This window comes from Phodopus roborovskii, unplaced genomic scaffold (genome assembly GCF_943737965.1).
Source record: "Phodopus roborovskii unplaced genomic scaffold, PHOROB, whole genome shotgun sequence".
Classification (NCBI taxonomy): Eukaryota; Metazoa; Chordata; class Mammalia; order Rodentia; family Cricetidae; genus Phodopus; species Phodopus roborovskii.
Window position 1 is genome coordinate 1,849,964 of NW_026125675.1, and position 22,758 is coordinate 1,872,721.

Sequence of the window (22,758 nt, forward strand, 5' to 3'; positions counted from 1 at the left end):
ATTGCCTTGCAGCCCCTCTCCACTGCCTGGTACTGCTATAGCCAGCTCTAGGTCACTGCCAAGGACATTCTAGTCTCCCAGTCAGCATTAGTCAGAGGTCATGCTGTAAACCTTCGGGGAGGGGGGGTTGGGCAGGGAGTGACTGGTGGCACCCTGCCACATTCTATCTGTCCTGAATGTGATGAATAGGAACTCAGAGAAGGCACCAGGAAGTCCTGCTGGTTTACCGTGCTTCCCAGACAGTTGCCAACTCCCAGGGAGACTGACAAGACAGACACTCCCCAAGAGTCATAATGTAGAGTTGTCCTGGATGAAGAGGAGCAAGAAGGGCAGGAGCAGAGAAACAAGAGCTTTGAGGGCAAGTGTAAACCTGCTCTTCAGGGGCTAAGAACAAGTTCAAGGAAAGGAAGAGTACCACACTGGGCCTCTGTAACCTTCCTGGACACCATTCAGCTTTGAGAGCGGAGAAACAGAACTATCCCCAAAGTCTCAGACACAAACACTTTGTCACATAACAACCTTTATTGCCCCCCAGGGATGAAACAGTTGACCTGCCTCATAGCCTCCTTTAGGACACACAGCAAAATATATGGGGCTTAACTGCAGGTCAGGTCACAAGTGCCCTTCTACACTTGTAGGAGTGGAAAGTGCCTTGGCCAGGCAGGACTGTGGCAAAATTACTCTGAATGAGCAGTAATCGGGTCCCTTTTGGTATGATGGCAGGATGTGTAAAGGGGTCAAAATGATGATCTATGAACTACGGAATAAAACTGGGGAATTAGACGGGAATAAACCCAAGTACCATAGGAAGGGCAGGCTAAGCTCCCAGGAAGCAGTGAGCATGGTCAGGTGGAAGCCAGCTGCAGGCAGGGAAGAAACAAGCCTTTACTCCTCCTTTTTGTCCGAGGGACCACGTACTGAGGCCTGGAAGAAGAGGAAAGAAACCCCAAAGAAGTACATTAGCAGGACCCAAAACCACCCCTTGGGCCTTTAGTATTACACCCCCATGCACTTGGTTCCTCCTTCCTGTTAATAACAAGTACCCAAATAAGCAAGGTGCCCTACCCTCAACAGTACCCAAAAGCTTGTGAAGGTAGGTGTGTCAACTTATCCATCCACTAGGGAAGACCCTGGACCTAATGCAAGGAGAGGACTGGCAGGACCTCAGTGAGTTGAGTCCCACTGGGGTGCAGTGGCAGCTGGAGGAAATAACTACAGTTCTCATTTACTGCAGTGAGAACAGAACCAAGACTTCCTCTAGAACATACTGCACACCACCAGCCTATACGGCCTTTCCATCCCATTCCTTAGGGGTCAGGAGATAGTATCTGCCATAAAAGCATGAGAACCTGCGTTTAATCACCAGAACACATAAAAAGCCAGGTATAGTAAAGCATGCTTATAATCTCAGAGCTGGGGAGACAGATCAGGCAGATGTCTATAGGTAGTCAGCTTAGTCTATTTTCTAAGTTCCAGGCCAATAAGATGAATAGCTCTTGAAGAGTGATACCAAGGTTATCCTCTAGTGTCCATACACATGTGTGGACATGTGCATAGACACATGGATCCCAACCCCCAAGTCCTGCCTAGATACCCTGGTATATTCTGAGGGCCCAGGCACTCCGTGTAGAGCTGGGCCCTTTGATATAAATCAAATAAATGTAGGGATATTTAGTTGACTCCTACTCACATTCCTAACCACGTGAGCTTCCAGCTATACCTGGAGTTGTGAGATTAGCCTGAAAACTCACTTGCTTCAGACTTTGACAACAATTACCCTCCCTGCCAATCCCAAAGGAAAGTTAGACAGAAGAAGATCCCTACTTATTGAAAGGTTTTTGTTTTTGTTTGTTTTTGTTTTGAGGCAGGGTCTCAGTATGCAGCTAGACTGACCTTGAGTATTCTCAATTCTCCAGCCTCAACTTCTTAAAGTATTGGCATTTCGGGTGTGGCCAGCATACCCAGCTTTCCCATGTATACTCCTGATGAAATCCTGGCCTAGAATGTTAAGAAGCCCCTCTCTTTGGGCTTGACACTGGATTAAAGGTAGGAAGGGCTGAAAGCAGAGAGCCAACCTATTGATATGGGCTGCTTGTAAAAGGTTCTACCATGCCACACCTCCTGCATGAAGGGTTCTAACAGCTGAGTCTGTTTCAAGTCCACAATTAGCAAAAAAAAAAAAAAAAAAGGAGAAGGAGACAGCAAGGGAGGGCAGTGGAGCAACACCAATAGACTGCAAGGCCTAAAGAAGAGGCAGCAAGTTCCCCTCCAAACTGTGCTACAGGACCATGACCCTAATTAACCTGCACATATAGGTAGAGAAACACTGACCTGCAGCTTGGCATGCTCTTCCAACAGGCGGTCATATTCCTTGGTAAGGCCCTCAGACTGCTTATGCATGGCCAGAGCCTCGTTTTCAGCTTTCTCTAGTTCTGGCAACAACACAAATGAATATAGAAAGAAATTATGTAAGGGGAAAAAAAAACTACCAACTGAAAACATGGAAAATTGCTCTGAATCTGTCTCAAAAGAGGTTGTACAGAAAGGTTCTAGTATTTGTCACTGTCTCTGTCTTCCTATCTCTGGCACCCGAGAAGTGAAAGGGAGGGATGACCTAACAGCTAGAAGGAACAAAAAGTTAGAGCACTTCCCCTATTACTCCCTTCAATGGAGGAACATTAATGGTTCTCAGAAGAGGTAACTTTTGACTGGCTGGCAATGAGAAGCAGTGAGCAAAATTCCAGTATCAAGACTCCTAGTGACAGTGATACCTCACAGAGTATCAGTGGTCAATGCCTACAGAATGAGTCTGAAGTTAACCTAGGAGAAGGGAAGGAGAAGGGAGAAAGGGAGGATAGACTGGACAAATTCTTTTTCCTGACACTGCTTTTGTTTTCAGCTCCCAAGCATCTTGGGGCTTCCCCTGCCTGCCTGTCTTGACAAGAAACCGCTAGTAGGTACTACTAGCATGCAAAACAGCTGCTAGGGCTTTTTCAAAGCCTACTCAAAGCACAGAAATGTTCTAGCAGCGAACTCGCTCAGTCACATTTGGGCATGAAGGTGCAGAATGCTATTTGCTTCCACCCAACTTTTGAGTTTGCATGAAGTGTTACAAGGCAACAGCAGTATGCAGTGAAGCCTCTGGATGTAACAGGAGGGCAATTCTCACTTTTCTTGGTGTTGGCCAGCTCATCTTTTAGCTTCTTCAAGTCATTCTTCAGGCTCTTGTTCTCCTCTAATTTCACCTCAGCACTCCCAACATCCAACTTTCCTCCATCCTCAGCAGCTCCCTAGGGAAAATGAAGGTGAATCATCTCCAGATCAGTGCACTCCATGGAACTGTGATTTCTCAAGCTACCTCTAGCAATTACTTGCCCTTTTGGAAATGTCAAGACAGAACTGGCCACTACAAGCTCCCAGGCACAGACAAGGATGTGTCTAGCTGCTGAGGAAAGGAGAATGGCCAGCAGGGCACCCACTGTAAGCTCATAGGCCACACACTGTTTACCCTGGCCCCTAGACCTACCTTCCCACCAATAAAGGTCAATGTCTCTGTGGAGTTTATTCATCTAACCAGAGACTCAACTTGTTGTCACCTGGAGCTCTCTGACCACATAACCTAACCACTCCTATTCCTTTTCTTCCCAGGCTCTTGCAGCTCACTGAAGCCAATGACCCCAAAATTTGTTCCTATCCAACTGCACCCCATCAATCTCCAAACCATCATTCTCCTTCCTAGCTTGGCTTACACTTCACCACCTCTGATAGGCCAGCAAACTAGTCTCTACATCTTCCTGAGTACCATGGGGTTCATTAGCGCCATGTTACTGAAGGGTTGCAGTTAACAGCTAACTTCTGAAGAATAAGAGGTTGAATCCCAGCATGGGTGTCTGTTCTAAGATTTATTCTTATCAGAGTAGACTGCAACTGGAACCAGCACATGGGTACAATAGTTACAATGGCCTCTTCCTCTACTGTGTCCCTACAATCTAACATAAGGTAACAGACTCACTCCAGATCCGTCCAACAGGCACAACTTCCCCACTAAAAACTTTGACAGGCAACAGCACTATCACACAGGTCCCAGCCTAAAAGTGACCACTGTGGACCCTTAGAAATATGGCTCTAGCGCTGTAGTTCTGGGCATCCCTCTCAAGTTAACTCACCTTCTTTAGCTGGTCATTCTCCTCCATGTATTTCTTGGCCGCCTCGCTGGCACTTTCTGCCTGCTTTTTAAAGGCTTCATTGGAGGCCAGCAGTGTGGCCTGCTGGGAGATGAGAGTTACCAGGCGTCTAAGCAGGCTGCAATTGTTTACACAAAGAAGAGAGAAGTGAGAAGCACGAGAGCAAAGGGCCTGGCAGGAACTCTTCTTGGCTACTGCATGCCCAGGCTGCCTCCAGCCTGGACCTGGCTACACAAAGTGGGGCCCAGGAAATGGCCTCTGCCAGCTCCCCCAAACAGCTACACTGGACTCTGAGAAATACCTCACGTAGGAATTGGAAACAGAAGTACACCCAGGAATGGCCTAGCTATATAGCAAAGCTCTTGAAACACCAGCACTATCCAGGTAAGGGCCTAGATGTGCTAGACAAGCCTCAGCACTGTATTTTTCCCTATGAGGCCAGGCTTGCCTCCCTAAGAGAACAATGTCAGATAAAAAAAATTGGGGAACTTCAAACATGCCAAGTGAATTCCTCATAGCTACTTTATGAGTTAGTTACTACTGCTACCCTCATTTGACAGAAAACCGAGGTTCAGCAGGATGAAGCAATGCACCTAAGATAAAGAGCCAGAAATTCACATAGCTTTAATTTCAATTCCCGTCTACTAGATTCCAAAACCTGTACTGAGAGACATACTCTCTTAGCATCCAGGTCCCAACATGAGTAGAAAAAAGTATTTGCTTCCAAATCCCCTACCTAAATACATCTTACAACCAGCTGCCATGATGTATGTTATATAATAGCACTCCAACTGAGGTTGTCTTTCACTACTTGGGACAGAGAAAGAAAAATCAGGACAGGTGTCTGTTGCCTGTCTCAAGCAGGTGGAAAGGTAAACAGGTAGCAAGTGGGGATATGCACTGGTCCCTGAACAGTAAGACTAGATGAGGACAGTAGGAGTTGCTACAGCTTTGAGAAAGGCACTGCTCGGGAAGCCAGGAAAGGGGAGTACTTTCCCATATGTCTAGCTGTAGCACTTGGGAGTCAGGCAAAGTGCACAAAGAGGCCTGGGGAAATAGGAAGAAAAAAACACTCCTGATGCCTGTTCCCAGGTACTTCAACAAAAGTGCTTGCTCAGTAGCAGCCAGCGCTGGCCTCTCTGGTCCATCGTGCACTGACATTCTGTCATCCCTACCTACAGGCTGATCAGGCAAGGGAACCAGAAGCACAGAGCAGGTGAACTCTATTCTCAGCCTCAGCCCAGGCTCTGCAGGGCTCCAGCAGAACCCTTTTTAGGAATGCACCTGTGGAATAGAGGGGCTCTGTAGGTCTTGCTTTGGGGAGAAGCTCCCAGGTGTCTCTGGTGGTACAGTGAGAACCAGGCTGTTGATTCCTGGCAGGAGAGGAGAATTTCCAGTGACATGTGCTCTCTAAAATTAGCAGCCAAGACCTCGTGGCCTAGAGCTCAGGTTTCCCTGCCTCAGCCCAGAGCTGCCCACCAGCCTGCCCCCCACTGGGTTAAAGCCCTGAAAGTAGAAAAAGCTACCAGGCAACCCAGCAGCCAGCGAGTAGCCATGGGTCTGACTCACAGTGGTCAGAAGTCACAGAGAAGCCAGAAAGAAAGGCAACTGTGACTAGTCCCAGCTTCCAGCACAGAAGCTTCCTAGTTCTTGAACAGGCCCCTATAAAGTTTAAGAGGGCCCTCCCCATAGTTAGAAATGGGGGTGGGGGCGGCTATGTGTGCCACCTGGTGGTAGAGATAGGGCCCATGGACACTGCTAGTAAAGATGAGTGAGTAAACCCAAGGGTTGCCACTCCCACCTGGTCAGGCAAATGCCTGCTAGGGAGAGTCAACAGCTGTGGTAAATGACTGCCACAAGCACAAAGGTGTGCAACAGCTATCTTGAGTGCTATCCTAGGCCTTTCTCAGATCTTGTGACTATCTTCTTAGATAGTCCAGGATACCCACAGAATATAGCATCCATAAAACCCAAGCATACCACCCAGCATCCATAAAACCCAAGCATAAGACCTTGGACAGTGTCTGCTCACAATTCCAGCCTTTGGTTTTCAGCCATTAAGAAGAAAGCCATACTGCCAACCAGATCCTGATATTTGTTCCTCTGGCCAAGTGTCGTGGACATTTCCCACCTCCCTTCCAGAGCACCCTAGTTGGCCTCCAAGGGCAAATACTCTAAGTGCACCCCAAGCACACACACTGACAATTCCTTCATACACTTGTGTTGGAGCTATGGCTCTAATCCATCCGAGGCTAACTGTGAATCATTTTCCCTGGTATATTGAATTTCATGCCCTTGCCTATAACTTCTCATGAATTTTCTTATCATTTCCACTTAAGCCCATCTTCTCTCCTTCCTACTTATACCCTGGCCTTGCCCCCTAAGTGCCTCATCCTTCAACCACTCAAGTTTTCAGAGGATATGCACTCTGTAACATATGCTGCTACGAACAGGTAACTTTTAAGATGTCTGCTACCTAGTACTCTATCCCTCAGGTGTCTACTCTGTATTTTAGATTTTCTTCCAGCTAACTGTATCTGCTAAAGGGTTTATCTGCCACCAGACTCATAATTCAACTACCTATTAAACATCAGCTTTTGATGCTATACAATATTCCAAACACAGTCTGCCAAGATGGGACTTCTCTTACTCCAGATGGAGCTACCAAGTGTGTTCCTGCTGTTTTGGATTCTGTCCTCCCTGTTCCACACCCCAAGTCAGTATCCAGAGTTTTCCATATCAACTCTAGAGAAGATATCCTTTAGTGATCCCACCACCAGTGCCTGGTGCTTCCTCCCTACTGAAATCTGTACGAAGTTCCTATGCACCTCAGAACTGACAGATTTGACTAGTTTCTCCTCTAGTTGAGCCACTGTATGGGAGTAATGCCAAGCCATCACCATCTCTGAAACATGCCTAGTTCTACACATCAGCCACCATACCCTTTCATAGGCAAATCAACCATCACCTCCCTTGGAAAAGCTTTCCTTGTTGGGGAGATACCCACTGATACTTCCACAGCAGCCCCCCAGTGCATCCCAGGCGCTTGTATTCACTTTCTCAGGATATTCAGTTATCTGGTTGCCCTATCAAGCTATAAACACATTTAGGATGACCCTAAACATGCTATCTCTACTCTCCCAGACCAGGTACAACAAAAAGAAATTAGGTGACATAATTTCACTCCTGGGACAGTGAAAGGGATATGTTTGAGGCTGCCTATCATGTCCAAGCCTGCCCTTTTTTTCTTGCTAAACCCATGTCTACCTGGCAGCCTGGCACTGGGGGAAGAGGGAGAAGACAAGGTGATATAGTACTCACTGCTCTATCTAACAACAAAGAAGATAAAGGAAGTGGCAGGGAGCTGCCAGCAAACAAGCTGAGCTCCTTGCCTAAGTGGCAGCTGAGAAGCCACATGGAAAACTCAATTCAGTACCTCAAGATGTGGATACATTCAAGCTCAGGTCTCCACCCCAAACCTTAGGGTCTGGCAAGACAGATTAAGCCTTTCCAGTATTTGCCAGTCTAGGAGCCTATATTCTGGAACATTTTACTGCTGTTTCTCACACTGAGCTACTCATCCAGATTCCACTTGCTAGTCACCTCTCAGGCACTGTCAACATTGTTCTCTATGGCATTTTCTAGGCCCCTAGAGCTGAGTGCGGCATATGGTGAACACAGACAAGCTTCAGAATTGCCATACTCTGACCCCAAAACACGTAAGTCTACAAAAATCAGAAATGACTACTTCATGGCCTCTACTCCTGCTATCTATCGTGCATTGCTTTGTTTCATCTTCTGAAGAGTGTTACTCAGATTAACCATTCATACCCCTTCACTTAAAAAAAAAGCATAGGTGAAAACCAAAGAGCTAAAGAAAACTCCTAAAGGTCTAGAGTAGTCATTGACAACAGCTCAGGGTTCAGATTAACTGAATCCAAACACAGAGATCAGAATTTAACAGAATACAGATGTGTCCTTGGCAGACAAACACCTGAACTCAACTTGGCATTCCTGGTAAAATATTCTTGGATGCTAAGCAGGGCTATCATGCTTTTATAAAATGCTGAGTAAACAAGAGAAGGCAAGAGAAAGAGAATCTCTCTCTGGCCTCTAGAGAAACAGTCCCAACATCAAATAGAGAGACATGGCTCCCAGGTACTTTTCACCTATCTACCCCAGTGAGCAAACAGAAGGAGAAAAACATGAACAGGGAGTGGGAGAAGGAGCAAATCCCAATTGAAAGGTCCCATGGTGTGTCCCAGAACAGCTTCAGCTGAGAAGCTACCCCTGCACACATAAGTTGTATACACAAGTTCTATGCTTCTGCTCCATGGCCAAGTAGGGCCTTGGTGTCACAGTGCCATCTGCTGACTTCATACTGTTACAATCTAGAAAAATCCCAACGTGTGGCATGGTCTTGGGACACTCTGTAAATATGCCTCAACTATTGGAAGAAAAGATGAGGTGGCTACCCTGACAAGGAACCACAACCAGGAGATAAATACTCACACAAGACTTCAGGTGAAGCAAGGTAATAACAGAGTTTCCATTGCTTCAGCCCTCTCAATCTCAAGCACCAGCAGTCATGAAAATAAGGAAGAGACAGAGGGTCAAGGCAGCCATGCTCAAAAACAGAGGCAATAACTCAAGACTCTCCAAGGAGAACCATATGGCTGAGTTATGATAGAGGGTAAAGCAAAGACTACTGGGATCACAGTATCAAGGATCTATGTCAATTCTCCATGCCGAAGGTGACATGTCAGAAAAAAAGGGACCCATAGGCTGTGTCATACGTACTGTTTCCGATTTAAAGAAAATTCTGGAGGCTATTACAGAAGAATATGAAAGTTTGTTTACAGTATCGCATGTTTTTAGACTTAACATGGTGGCAATGGCAATTATGTGTGTTTTCCATTAAAATTGTACAATTCATGGTAGCCTTTTCTTTCTTGTTTTTTCTTTTTCAAGACAGTGTTTCTCTACAGTCTGTCCTGGAACTTGCTCTGTAGACCAAGCTGGCCTTAAACTCACAGAGATTCACAGAGATCCACCTGCCTGCCTCGGTCTCCCAAGTGCTGGGATTAAAGGTGTGTGCCACCTGGCTTTTTTTTTTTTTTACCCTTTTTCTCTTTTTGGGGGTCCACCACCCAGCCCCCAAATAAACCATACACACACAGACAGACAGACAGACACACACACACACACACACACACACACAGAGTCTTATTATTACTTATAAATGTCTAACCTTAGGTTGGCTTATTTCTTGCCAGGTTTTCTTAAATTAACCTGACTTCCTTTGCCTCTGGGCTTTTATATTTCTCTACTTCTGTATATCTTACTTTCACTCTTTCTCCATAGCTAGCTGGGTGGCTGGTCCCTGATGCCCTCCTCTCCTTAGTCTCTTGCTCCTTTTCTTCCCAAATTTCTATTTATTCTGACAGCCAGCCCCACCTAGTCTTTCTTCTGCCTCGACATTGGGCATTCAGTGCTTTATTAGACCATCAGGTGTTTTAAACAGGCAAAGAATCACAGCTTCACAGAGTTAAACAAATGCAGCATCAACAAAAGCAACACATTTTTTGCATCATTAAATGTTCTAGAGCATAATCAAATGTGACATATCATAAAATAATATTCTACAACACTAGCCCTCAAATAAAAAGTAGATCATGACTACATGCACCTATAATCCTAGTACTGTGGGGAACTCAGACAGGAGGATTTTGGGAACTTACTTGCCACTGCCACTGAATCTAGCCTCATTTCAGGCTATCGGGAGATCTATCTCAAGGGAAAATAATGTGGAAAGTGACAGAGCCAGACACATGATGTCCTCCTCCTCTAGCTTCCACATCCACACAAATCCCCACATATACATACACCAAGTGGTCATACAACATTTTAGAGAGCTTATTTCCCTACTTTTGCCCATTTAAAGTCTTATTTGGGTGAGACGAAGGTTAAAGCAGTTGAGAAGAGCTTATTTACTATGCAAAAGACCCTGAGTTCACTTTCTAGCACTACAAAAAGCCTTATATTCCTCTAATAAACACATGCTACCATTTTACTTCTTGATCTTCAGATATATTAAAGGTAGTGAGATATTACAGTTACTAACTTCTTACAGAAAGACTAACACAAACAGGGAAGTAGAGTTTAGTTCACAGACTATGCCAACACCTGCCTATCAAAAACCAGGAGAAAGAGCATACTACTGTGTGATCTGCAACTGGTTGTGAGTTAAACTCACTCATCCATTCCTAACAAATGTCATCACTGCAAGGAATCTGGTATCTGCACCAAGTCTAGAATGACTTTTGGGTTCTATGTATGGCAGTCTCTGCTGAGTGCCCTCTATTTACAAAGGCTCACTTAATTTAAAAGGATTGTTACAGTCCCTCCTGGTTTCAGCTAGAACTGAACAAAATACACTAGACTCAGACACATACCCACCCCCCCACCTCCACACCACAGAGGCCATCATGTGGCTGGTCAATGTCCTAGATAAGCCCTTGTTTAATAAATGTGAAGATTGGGGTTGAGAGAGGAAGGCTGCTTATTTAAAGCAACATAGCTGCTGGAAAAGAAGCGTGGGTATGGGTACACAAGCCCCATGTCCTCTAATGCCCATTCTACTGCCCTTGCAAACACAGATAACCTGACAATGTGAAGGATCTGCTGTCCAGCTATGCTCCCATAGAATACGGGCATCAATGTCCTGATTCAAACACGATACACTAAGGGTAACTTGGTGTGCTATCTCCTACTCTGCTACCTTATTTGACTTTCTGTAGAGCAACCCAGCAATTTAATGTTCCATGGTTTACTAAAAGCCTCACAAAATCTCATTACACAATCAAATTTACACAATAAATAAACAGACATTACTCTTGATAGTCCATACAGGAATAAACATATATAGCTATCATCCATTAGAAATAAGTAAGAGGAGTTTGGGAGATGGCTCAATGTTCAAAGTGCTTGCAAGAATGAGGACCTAAGTTTCAATCCCCAGCACATATGTAATCCCAGTGCAGAGTCAGGGTAAGAGTAAAGGCAAATTCCTAGAGCTCTCTGGACAGCCAGAGTAGCTGAAAAAGTGAGTTCCAGATTCAGTAAAGAGACTCATTCTCAAAAGAAAGATGGAAAGCAACAGAGGAAGATACTGACACTAGCCTCCATATTCACATAGTCATATCCACATGCACACACACATGCGCGTGTGCAAATCATATATTAAAAAAGTGTGTCAGAGCCAGACATGGGGTTTTTGCTGGGAGGTGGGGTAGAGCAGGAGGATTGGGGGGGGGGGAACTGTGGTTGGTATGTAAAGTGAATAAAAAAGTTTTTAAAAAGGTGTTTCTTTATGCTGACAAAACAAACGATAAACAGAAGTTAAAAAAAAAAAAAAAAACAGAAAAAGAAAGACCCATGCTAGGCCCAGTCCAAAGAAGCAGAGAGCCATATTTGAAAAACAAAAACAGAAAAATTAAAGAGCCAGGCATAATGGTGAAGAGGCTCAATCTCAAAAACAACAACAAAAAAAGGCAAAATGATGATATATACGTTTAAGTACAGCACTCAGGAGTCAGAAGCACATGAATCTCTGAGTGCTACATAGATCTCTCTTTGTTTGTTTCTTGAGGCAAGGTTTCTCTATGTAACCCTGGCTGTCCTGGAACTCAGTCTGTAGACCAGGTTGGCCTTGAACTCAGAGATCTGCCTGTCTCTGCCTCCTGAGTGCTGGGATTAAAGGCGTGTGCCACTATCACCTGGAAGATATCATCTCTTTAAAAATAAAAGTACCTAAGTTTGGAAGGGCTTATATACAAGAGGACACATAGAACAAAGCTATAAAGAGTATTAACCTATTAACTTACTATTAGAGCCAACCAACAGTATTGTTTGACGAAGTCAAGAACATACTTCTTTTTGGTTTTTGTGTGTTTTTTTGGGTTTTTTTTTTTTTTTTGTATTTCTTTGTTTTGTTTTTTTGAGACAGGGTTCCCTCTTGTAGCCCTGGCTGTCCTGAAACTCACTCTGTAGACCCAGTCTGGCCTTGAACTCACAGAGATCTGTCTGCTTCTGCCTCCTGAATGCTCGGATTAAAGGCATGTACACTACCACCCAGCAAGAACGTACTTCTAAAAGAAAGTAGGAAGACTATTAGCAGTCTGAAGCTAGCCTGTGCAAGACCCTTGCTCAAAAAAAATAATTAATTCAAAGTTCAGAAATATCCCTAGTATTAATTGTAGCTATGCCTTGGGATAAGATCACAAGTGAACTTGGCATTTCTCTAATTATTTGTGTTTTTTTTTCTTTAAATATTGTTGCCAGGTTGTGGTGCTTGGCACATGCTTTTAATTCCAGCACTCAGTAGAGGAAAGTAGATCTCTGCGTTTGTGGCCAGCCTGGTCTACAGAGCGAGTTCCAGGAAAGCCAGGACTGTTATACAGAGAAACCCTGTATTGAAAAACAAAATAAAACAGTATCAAGGGTCATGCATAAAACATATCCCCAGCCTGAAATTTCTGGGTTTGCTTTTCCTTCCAATATTCATATTCTCATCCTCACATCCTCCCCACCTCAGTCTGTGATTATGCCCATGCATGCCAGTAAAGGCCAAGGGAGGACATCTAATGTCCTGCTCTATCACTCTATCATGTCTCCCTTTAAAAACAGTGTCTCTCAATGAACCTGGTGGTAGGCTGGCAGCCAGCAAGCCCCAAAGATCCTCCTGTGTCTACTTAATCATAACACTGGAATTATAGGCTTTTTTAAAAAAAAAACATAATTGCTAAAGATCTGAACTCTGGACCCTTGTGGTTAAAAATGGATTTTTAATGCACTAAATTATCTTCCCACCCTCTCAGTTTGACATTTCTTCTATAGTTTGAAGGAATTAAGACTCTTGTTTATACCTGTTTGTGACCAAGTATAATAATTCTGTAACTAGCCAGGTGGTGGGGGGCACACGCCTTTAATCCCAGCACTCAGGAGGCAGAGACAGGATCTCTGTGAGTTCAAGGCCAGCCTGGTCTACAGAGCAAGTTCCAGGACAGACTCTACAGAACAAAACAAGAAATAAACAAAACAAAAAAAAATCTGTAACTAGAAAATAAAAAAGATGGTTATTATTTAAGTGTTTCTGAGTAACATTAGAGTTTTATTGATATAGGGTATATAGGCAGGAACATTTCTGTGGCTAAGATCACACAAAAACAGAAATTCTAGCTGTATTAGGGCAGGATGACATGAGAGGACTACAGTGAGTTCAAGGGCAATCTAGAATACAGTTAGATCCTATCTTCCTCTTGTCCCCACTGCACACACATACACAAAAAGAAAATTTCTTCCAGCTGAGTGGAATACACTTACCACCCCCATCTACTCAGGTTAAGAGAGGAAGGAAGATTGTTTGAGTTCACGCAGTTGAAGTCACTTTGGGCAACAAAATGAAACTGTCCAGTCCCAGGTGCTTTGGGAGCCACCGATTACCATTTAGACATGGCCAAGTCCAAGAACCACATCACATAGAACCAGTCCCAGGAATGGCATCAAGAAACCCCAATCACAAAGATATGAATCTCTTAAGGAAGTCGACCTCAAGTTCCTGATGAACATGTGCTTTGCCAAAAAACATAACAAGAAAGGCCTGAAGAAGATGCAGGCAAACAATGCATCTGCAGAGGCCATCAAGGCCCTTGTGAAGCCCAAAATGGTTAAGCCCAAGATGCCAAAGGGCTCTAGCTGAAAACTGAGCCATCTTGCTTTCATTGCTCACCACAAACTTGTGAAGCTACATGGTCAAGGGTCATAGGCTCTGCCAACCAAAGCCCAAGGTTCAAACCAAGGCAGAGGACTCAGCTCCAGCTCAGGCTCCTAAAGGTGCCAGGCCCGTGTGAAAGCCCCATAGAAAAGTTTTCTGTTGATGTGAACACAGATAGACTGATATGACACACCTACACACTATTTGCAGATGGTCAGAACCCTACGCTAATTTTACAAATAAACTTGAGACAAGATCTGCAAATAGATAGACAGACAGACAGACAGACAGACAGCAAAGGGTTACAGCCACTATCATAAAAATCTGACCTTTAGACCATGGAGGAGTATGTGCTTCCAGCAAAATTCTAGAAAACATTAAATAAATTGTGAGCAACTGGTAAATACACAGATCCTTGGGATTGTTGCATCCTTTTCCAAGATGTGGCACAAGACCGACCTTGTGACTAGATGGAGCCACAGGAGGGTGCTATAGGCACAGCTAGGCAGCTGGAACATAGCTCATGGATGTGGATGCCTGAGCAATCTGAGCAAGAAGTTAAATGAGCCATTTGTCTTATCTTATATGCTTGTCAAAGGGAGAGGGGTAAACATCAGTTGTCAGTGTAACAGATAAAGGATTAGGACTACATAAGCAGACTCAGTAGTATACCTGAATGGTAATTTTCTATCCCAAGTATCATTCTGAGAATATTGTATGAGATCTACTTTTTATCTGAAGCAATCCATTTAGATAAGAAACAAGTCGCAAAACACTTTTGTACATTGATTATGATATTGTCTAATGGTCCAAATTTCCCAGTGTTAGATGACTTATGTAAAACTCATAAGTCCTTGGGTTTTATCTTCAGCACGAGGAAAAAATAGAACTATATACCCAAAAGTGCATTCATGCATTAATATGCATAAAGTTTACTCAACAATGTATCACACACAGCAGAGCTCTGATTAGATTATAATGTGGCTTTTGCCTATAGGAAATACACAGTTGAAATAGAAAAGGAAACTGTACATTATGATTGCAAAATTCATAATGAAGCGTTTAGCAGAAGTTTTTATAGATCTCAATAACTACTTTTTAAAAAACCATAGGACTGTAGGTTATAGATCAGAGGCAGACCATGTATGTATCTAGTCTGTAAGAGGCTCTGAGTTCAATCCCCGGCCCAAAAAAAAAAAAGTTTGAAACACTAACCACAACCTCCAAAAGATTTCTACTAAAGAGGAGGAATATTCAGTGTATAATGTTTTACAAGCAAATATATAATAAAACACACTCAAAGTAAGTCACAATGGACATACTTCTCAACAAATACTTACAAAGGTACTGTCCTCACAGATGACAGCTCTACATGTGTTACTGCCCTGGAGATCTTGCAGTGGTACAAGATGTAGAGATGGAAAGTGGCAATTCTGATGATTCTGGCCTTACACAGATCTGGACTGATTTTCTTTGTGTCTTGGTTTTAACAAAAACTTTTAAATGTAAACAAAGAACCTTATTGAATAACTACAATATTTTTATGCAACCATCCAATGAGTTTACATTTATACTATTAATCAAAAGTTTTATACTGTGTTATTAAATAAAATCAATGGTAGAGCATTCCTTTAATCACAGCACTCAGGAGGCAGAGGCAGGTGGATCTCTGTGAAATCGAGACCAGCCTGGTCTACAAAGTGAGTCCCATGACAGCCAAGGCTGTTACAGAAAAACCCTGTGTCAAAAATAGAAAGAAAGAAAGAAAGAAAGAAAGAAAGAAAGAAAGAAAGAAAGAAAGAAAGAAGAATCGGAACTGGAGAGAAAGCTCAGAGGTTAAAAGTACTGGATGCACTTCCAGAGGTCCTGAGTTAAATTCCCAGCACCCACATGATGACTCGGTACTGAGTTCTGGTGCCCTCTTCTGGCCTAGAGGCATACATTCAGGCAGAACACTGTATACATAATAAATTTTTCCAAAATAATTTCAAGTTGCCAGGCATTGATGGCACATGTGTTTAATCCCAGCACTCGGAAGGCAGAGGCAGGTGGATCTCTGTGAGTTTCTGTGACCTTACCCAGAGCAATAGCCTGTATTGCAAGTTATATTCATAACCACATAAAGACAATTTTTTATTTTTACGTACCTTTCCCTTTCATTATTTAAAGTTTATTTTATTTATGAGAGTTTTGCCTGTTTATATGTATGTGTACCACATGCACGAATGGTGCTCACAGAGGTTAAAAAAAGGCATCAGGGTGGAGTGATGGCTCAGTGGTTGGCCCAGCAGTTTAGAGTACTGCCTAGCCAGGCGTCGTGGTGCATGCCTTTAATCCAGCACTCGGGAGGCAGAGGCAGGTGATCTCTGTGAGTTCGAGGCCAGACTGGTCTACAGAGGTAGCTGCGGGATAGCCTGCAAAGCCACAGAGAAACCCTGTTTCAAAAAAACTAAGAGTACTGCCTGTTCTTCCAAAAAGACCTGGGTTCAATTCTTAGCACTTGCATACAGATGAATATGTATAATATACAAATGTATAATATGTTTATGTATAATAAACGTAAACAAATAAATAGATGGGTAAGTAAATAAAGTCAGGTGTAGTGGCTCATACTTTTAATCCCAGCATTTGATCTGATCCCTGTGTACTCTGTTAAAGCCAGTCTGGTCTATACACAAGTTCCAGGACAGCCAGAGCTACACAGTAAGATCCTATTTTGGTGATAGAGATGGGGTGAGGTGTCAGAGTCCCTGGAATTGGTTATGGATCATGTGAAGCCACCATGTGGGTGTTGGGAATCAAACCTTTTGCTTTTCACTGCTCGGCTCAACACTTTTTGGTTTTTTGTTTGTTTGGGGTTTTTTTGTTTTGTTTTTGTTTTGGTTTTTTTTTTTTTTTTTTTTTTTTTTGAGACAAGGTTTCTGTGTGTAACTGTCATGGCTGTCCTGGAACCAGGCTGGTCTGGAACGAAGAGATCTGCCTACCTCTGCCTCCTAAATGCTGACACTAAAGGTGTTATCACCACTGATGCCCGCTACAACCCAGGACATTTTTGTTTTGTTTTTAATGCTGAGCACTGAACTAAACCACAGGTTCCTTTTCTGCCAATGAGCTTTTGCCACTAATTCAACTAAGTTTTAACAAACTCCCATTCCCCAAGTCTTCATGTTCCTGTTTAACTCAGTCTTCCTTGCCTTTGATGAACCTTACTTCCCCATTTATGAATGTCTTCCCGTTAAAAATTCAAGTCTCAAATTCTAGCCAGTCCAATTAATGAGGCCATCTAGACAACTGGGATTCTGAAAGGTCATTCACTTGCTACTTCTTGCCATATCTGCTCACCACAACCTCATCTGCATAGAATGGCGGACAGAAAGCCTCATGAGGCCTCTATCTAACTGTACTTATCTGTATAGTAGCAACTTAAGAGAATTAGGACTACAGCTAAGTACACTGATTAGGCCAACAGTCTGCCCACACTTCGCACTGGGTCACTGAGAATTTTCAGTATTAGAATATTTTACCATTTACTGAAAACAAAACTCAGGAATAAATATTAAGAAAAATCCAGAGTGATCTATCTACTTCCTTCATCTAAGTGAGTGCAACCCCTTGGTCATGCTTCTTCCTTTTCTGTGTGCTTCTTTCTCCTCCAGAGATCTGGATGTTCCACTCCAGTCACCTGAATGTGGATTTTACCTTCCAAACCCAGGTTGGCTCCATTGGTGGTGGTCCCAGAGCAATAAACATGATCAAATCTCCAACAATACATCCTGGCAAACACTACTGAGAATTTGGGACCAGAGAGATGGCTCAGTGGTTAAGAGGACTGGCTGCTCTTCCTGAGGTCCTGAGTTCAATTCACAGCAACTGCATGGTGGCTCACAACCATCTCTATGCCAGAACACTGTATACATAATAAATATTAAAAAAAAGAATCTTTTATTTGACCTATAGAAGGGAGGGATAAGACTTACAGAACTCTCTAGTAATCCAAATCCCCTTTCTCAAAAGCACACAAACACCTCTCTAGAGCATGACTTCAGGTCTAACTTAAATCTTCCCATTCTAGTTATTTCACCATCCACACTCTCTACTTGGTAACAGGGAAGCAAGCATGTTTGTTGCCTTCCAACATTTATCTTATTCTGTAGTTCCTTAAAGATCACTAGCAATTCCATTTTCTAGTTAATCTTACAGTTTCTGAATAAAATCTCATCAGGTCTAAGCGAAATTAATTGTTTGGAAAAGCTTGGCATTCTGGTAGAGCCTTATATCCTGGGGGTTTCAATCTGTCCTCCAACTTACTTAATAAGCACATATAAAAGCCTGCTTTCTGCTGAGCAATGTGGTACTCACCCTTTAATCCCAGCACTTGGGAGGCAGAGGCTGGTGGATCTGTGAGTTCAAGGCCAGCCTGGTCTACAGAGCGAGTTCCAACACAGCCAGGACTGTTTCACTATCAAAACAAAACCTGCTTTCCCAATGCAGAACAACAGGTTTTCACCCTCCTTACTCTGTGTGTATATGTATGTGTATGTGTGTGCACACATTAGGTATATCACCTAGGGCCTTACATACAGTAGGCACTCTGCCACTGAGCTACACTCTGTAGCCTCATCCCCACTGTATTAAAAAAAAAAAAAAAACTCTACATATCTAGGGTATGTGTGACCTTCTCCCAGCATTCTCATTTCCTGACTTTCTTAAATTTGAAAATGCTAAGCTTAAAAATGATCAAACATACTACTTTAAGCCAAGTAGGCTAACATATATTTAATAATCCCAGCTACTCAGGAGGCTGAAGCAGAGGAATGGTAAATTTGAAAACCAGCCTGGGCAACTTGATGATACCCCATTACAAATCTTAAAGCAAAGGGGTCTGGAGAGATGCCTCAGTGGTAACGAGTACTTATTACTTTTGCAGAGGACATGGATATAATTCCAAGCACCTATACAGTATCTCACAACCATCTACACCCCACCCAATACCAGAGGATCTAATAAGCACACATGTGATGCACATGCATGTATGCAGGCAAAACATTTATATACATAAAATATTTATATACATAAAAATATTTAAAAAAAATTTAAGTAAAGCAAAGGCTATGGTTCAGTAGCAGAATATGTGCCTAATATGCAAGCGGCCCTGGGTTCAAGCCCTGGTAGCACAAAAATATTTAACACTTATTTACATAAACAATGTCTTAGAGCTGAAAGTGAAGGTAGTAATAGAGCATAATGTGCTTTGTATGTGTAGAGTCCTAGGTTGTATAAATATACAGTGATGACTCAGCATACTAAAATACTAAAGAGATGCAAAAGGTAAGTAGACACAGACACATACACATAGAGAGAGAGATAGACACACACACACACACCCTTACTTGCCTCCGTATTTGACTATCCTCAACTTGGATTGAGAAAATCCAAGATCATCTGACTGTTTGTTTTCTGGAAAACTAAAATCTGGACAGGTACTAATGCCTACTAAAGCACAACTTGCCAGGTGATTAAGAGGGTAAAAATACCTTAAACATAAAATCTTGAGTCTAAAGTAGTGTAGAAATGACAATCTCCAAACCTAGTATGAGAATCTACACACTCACATGGTAGCACTGTCTGAATGGCTCCCCAAATGCATATGTTTAGCTTTAATCTCCATTGTGATGATACTAAGAGGTAGAGTAGGGCCCCTTGGGAAATTGTTAAGCTTTGAAGGCTCTGCTCTCATAAACAGATTAGTGTCTTATAAAGGTCCACAGGAAACTTGCTTGGACTTTTTATGCTGTTTGCATGTGAGAATAGTGTTCCTCCCCTCTAGAGAATACAAATGCAGCATCAAGGTACCATTTCAGAAGCAGAAAGCAGCCCTCGCTAGACAGACACCAAGCCTATCCATGCATTAACTTTGGATGTCCCAGCCTCTACAATAGTGAGAAATGAATTTATTACCACAGAACAAATAGACTAAAACATTTGTCCCCAAACAACAGAGCAACCAACATTTTATATTTGGTTTTATTCTGTTTGAACAATGCTTAGGATAAAACCCAGGATCTTGCACATACCAGATAAATCCTTTACTACTGAAGTATATTCCCAACCTATTATTAATGCCCTTTAATACCTTTTTCACCTACCCTAGACTGAGCATGTCTGTCTACTTCTCTGCTAGGTCCTTAGATTAAAGCCCACAGATAAAACCACGGGCAGAAAACAGGACTCCAAACGCTAATAAGCATTTTCAACTCGTCTAATCTTACCCAATTAGACACTCTTGCAGTGCAGTCTTGGTCGAGGCTTTTAGCTTTGTAAGAAATGACCAGAAATACTCAAGACACCACAGATCACACTAGGGAAAGACCCAAGGACAGGGTCAGTCTTAACCCATTAATGTTAACTTCTCCCTCCTCCATCCAACTCAGTACCCCATATATAAAAGACCCCAAACCAGTTAGTCCTTTACCAGAGGGAAAGTTTTGCCACTTACTTCAGTCTACAAGCAAACAGCACAAGATGGTAATACATCCTACCTACCACAAAATGTGGTAATACAGGGTCTTCTGCTAGGCATGATAGCACACAACTTTAATGCCATTACTTGGGAGGCAGAGGCAGGTAGTAAGGTCAGCCTTGTTTACATAGTTGAGCTCCAGGACAGTCAGTGATACACACTTTGTCTCAAAAACAAAACAAAACAAAACAAAACTGGGCAGTGGTAGCATAAGTTTTTAATCCCAGAACTTGGGAGGCAGAGGCAGAGGCAGGTGAATCTCTGTGAATTTGAAGCCAACCTGGTCTACAAAATGAATTCCAAGACAGCTGAAGTTACACAGAGAAATCCTGTCTCAACCCCCACCCCCCAAAAATAAGGTCTTCTGGAATTAGCTCCACCCCCTCCCAATCTCCCAACTGCCTCTGGAGGTCAGGAGGCAATTGTGAGGTTTATCAAACACAAACATGGTCTTTAGGCCTAGGGCACACACTGAGGAGCTAAAGCCACAGGAAAAGACCAAACTTCACATCTCTATATTCTTAGTTAGCCCATGGCTTCCTCCACAAGCTCCTGGTCCCTCCCTACTCACAAGGACAGCAGCAAGGAAAAGCCAGCAATATAGAGATTCCTCTGAGCACGGAAAAGCTTCATGTGGAAGTGCTCCATGGCACCTGGATTGTTCTGAAGGTTCACCTTTTCTGTTACATCATCATATTTTCGGATCTCACGTACAGCATCTACAGTAGAGCAGAGATGGGCATTTAACAAGGAAAACAGGTAGCAAGACTCCTTTCCTTCAAATTCAAGTGCTAATTCTACACACAACCTTTGTGGGAGACTTTATCAAAAGTTCCTAACCTTAGACTTTCTCCTCTTAACATTTTATAAACCAAAGCCCACCCTATTCTAGTTAGATCATGAGCTTGTATTACACTTCAAGATACTATTCAAGGTTGAGGTATTGCTGGCAATGGAGACAGATTCCCTTTCCCATGATACTCCCAACCTCAGTTTGTCATTTTTCTTTCAAGTTAGACTGCCACTTATCAGTTAAGTCAGGGATCCTTTCAGCAGAAATCTCACAAGACTTGTTCAGGAGCCATGGGCCACAGTCAGGAGCCATGGGCCACAGCGTTTTATTTATTTATTTATTTATTTATTTATTTATGTTTTACATAAATAAAAAGAACTTCATGGGCTGAGGAGATGACTCTGTGGTTTAAGATACTTGCCACTTGAATTCAATCCCTAGGACCCATATGGTAGAAGGACAGAACTGACTTTTGCTAGTTGCCCTCTGACCTCCACACACACATTGTGGCATGCATGTCTCCTGTACCACCAATAAACTGTAATTAAAAGTTTTTTTAAAGAGGAATTCATGTCTATCACAAATTCAAACAGCAAAATTGTAAAAAGAAGAAATCTCTTAATACAATCACCTATAGCAGGGTTTCTACATGTGTACATAGCAATCAGATTTAATGTCAATTGGTCATTATCACCCTACGTTATCTTCATATATACATCTGTCACTGAAATTATCTTCAATCTGTGTTTCTTGCCCATCTTCCTCATAGCAGAATACAAACTAAAAGCAAAAGCTTTCTCCTCTATATCCCCAAGAGTTTAGCATAGGGTACATAGCAAAAGCTATACTGTTGAGCGAGTGAACAACCTGTGTCCCCATAAGAGCCACTGTCAGATGTACAATTCTCTGGTTTTTAATAATATACGTCCTCAGAATCTTTGGTCTATAATGCAGAAATGGAACTTCAGTATATCTACTAATCTCCCCCACCACTTACCTCAAAAAGGAATTTTAGCTTGGCTTGGTGGCACACACCTTTAATCCCAGCACTTGGCAGGCAGAGGTAGGAAGATCTTGAGTTTGAAGCCATCATGATCTATGTAGGGGGTTCCAGATCAACCAAGGCTACACAATGAGACAATGTCTCCCACCACCACCACCACCAAAAATGGGGGACATTTTTTTTAAGCTGGGCATGGTAGCATATACCCATAAACCTGGCATTTGAGAGACTGAGGTATAAGGATCACAAGTCATAGCTACCCAGGGATACAGGATGAGACTCTGTCTCAAACAAGAGGAGTTGTCAGCCAGATGTGAAGGAAGGAGAATAAGAAGTACGGAGATGAGGTAATGAGCCTTGTAAAAGAACATAGACTGCAGGACAGTGGTGATGCACAGCTTTAATTCCAGCACTCAAAGGCATACAGATCTCTGTAAGTTTGAGGCCAGCCTCATCTACAAAGTGAGTTTCAGGACAGCCTCC

The 22,758-nt window shown here is 42.8% G+C and overlaps 1 protein-coding gene across 3 annotated transcripts in view; it reads right to left on the bottom strand.

The window, feature by feature from the left end:
• Positions 1–503: 503 nt before the first annotated feature.
• Bcap31 (B cell receptor associated protein 31) overlaps positions 504–22,758 on the bottom strand; it is a 28,463-nt gene continuing 6,208 nt past the window's right edge. For all 3 annotated transcript variants that reach the window (XM_051178295.1, XM_051178293.1, XM_051178296.1), the window contains exons 4-8: positions 21,051–21,198; positions 4,167–4,302; positions 3,170–3,290; positions 2,332–2,432; positions 504–924 (exon numbers count right to left, since the gene is read on the bottom strand). In XM_051178295.1, coding sequence (XP_051034252.1) covers positions 886–924; positions 2,332–2,432; positions 3,170–3,290; positions 4,167–4,302; positions 21,051–21,198 — 545 coding nt within the window. In that variant the 3' untranslated portion in view covers positions 504–885. The remainder of the gene's footprint in view (positions 925–2,331; positions 2,433–3,169; positions 3,291–4,166; positions 4,303–21,050; positions 21,199–22,758) is intronic.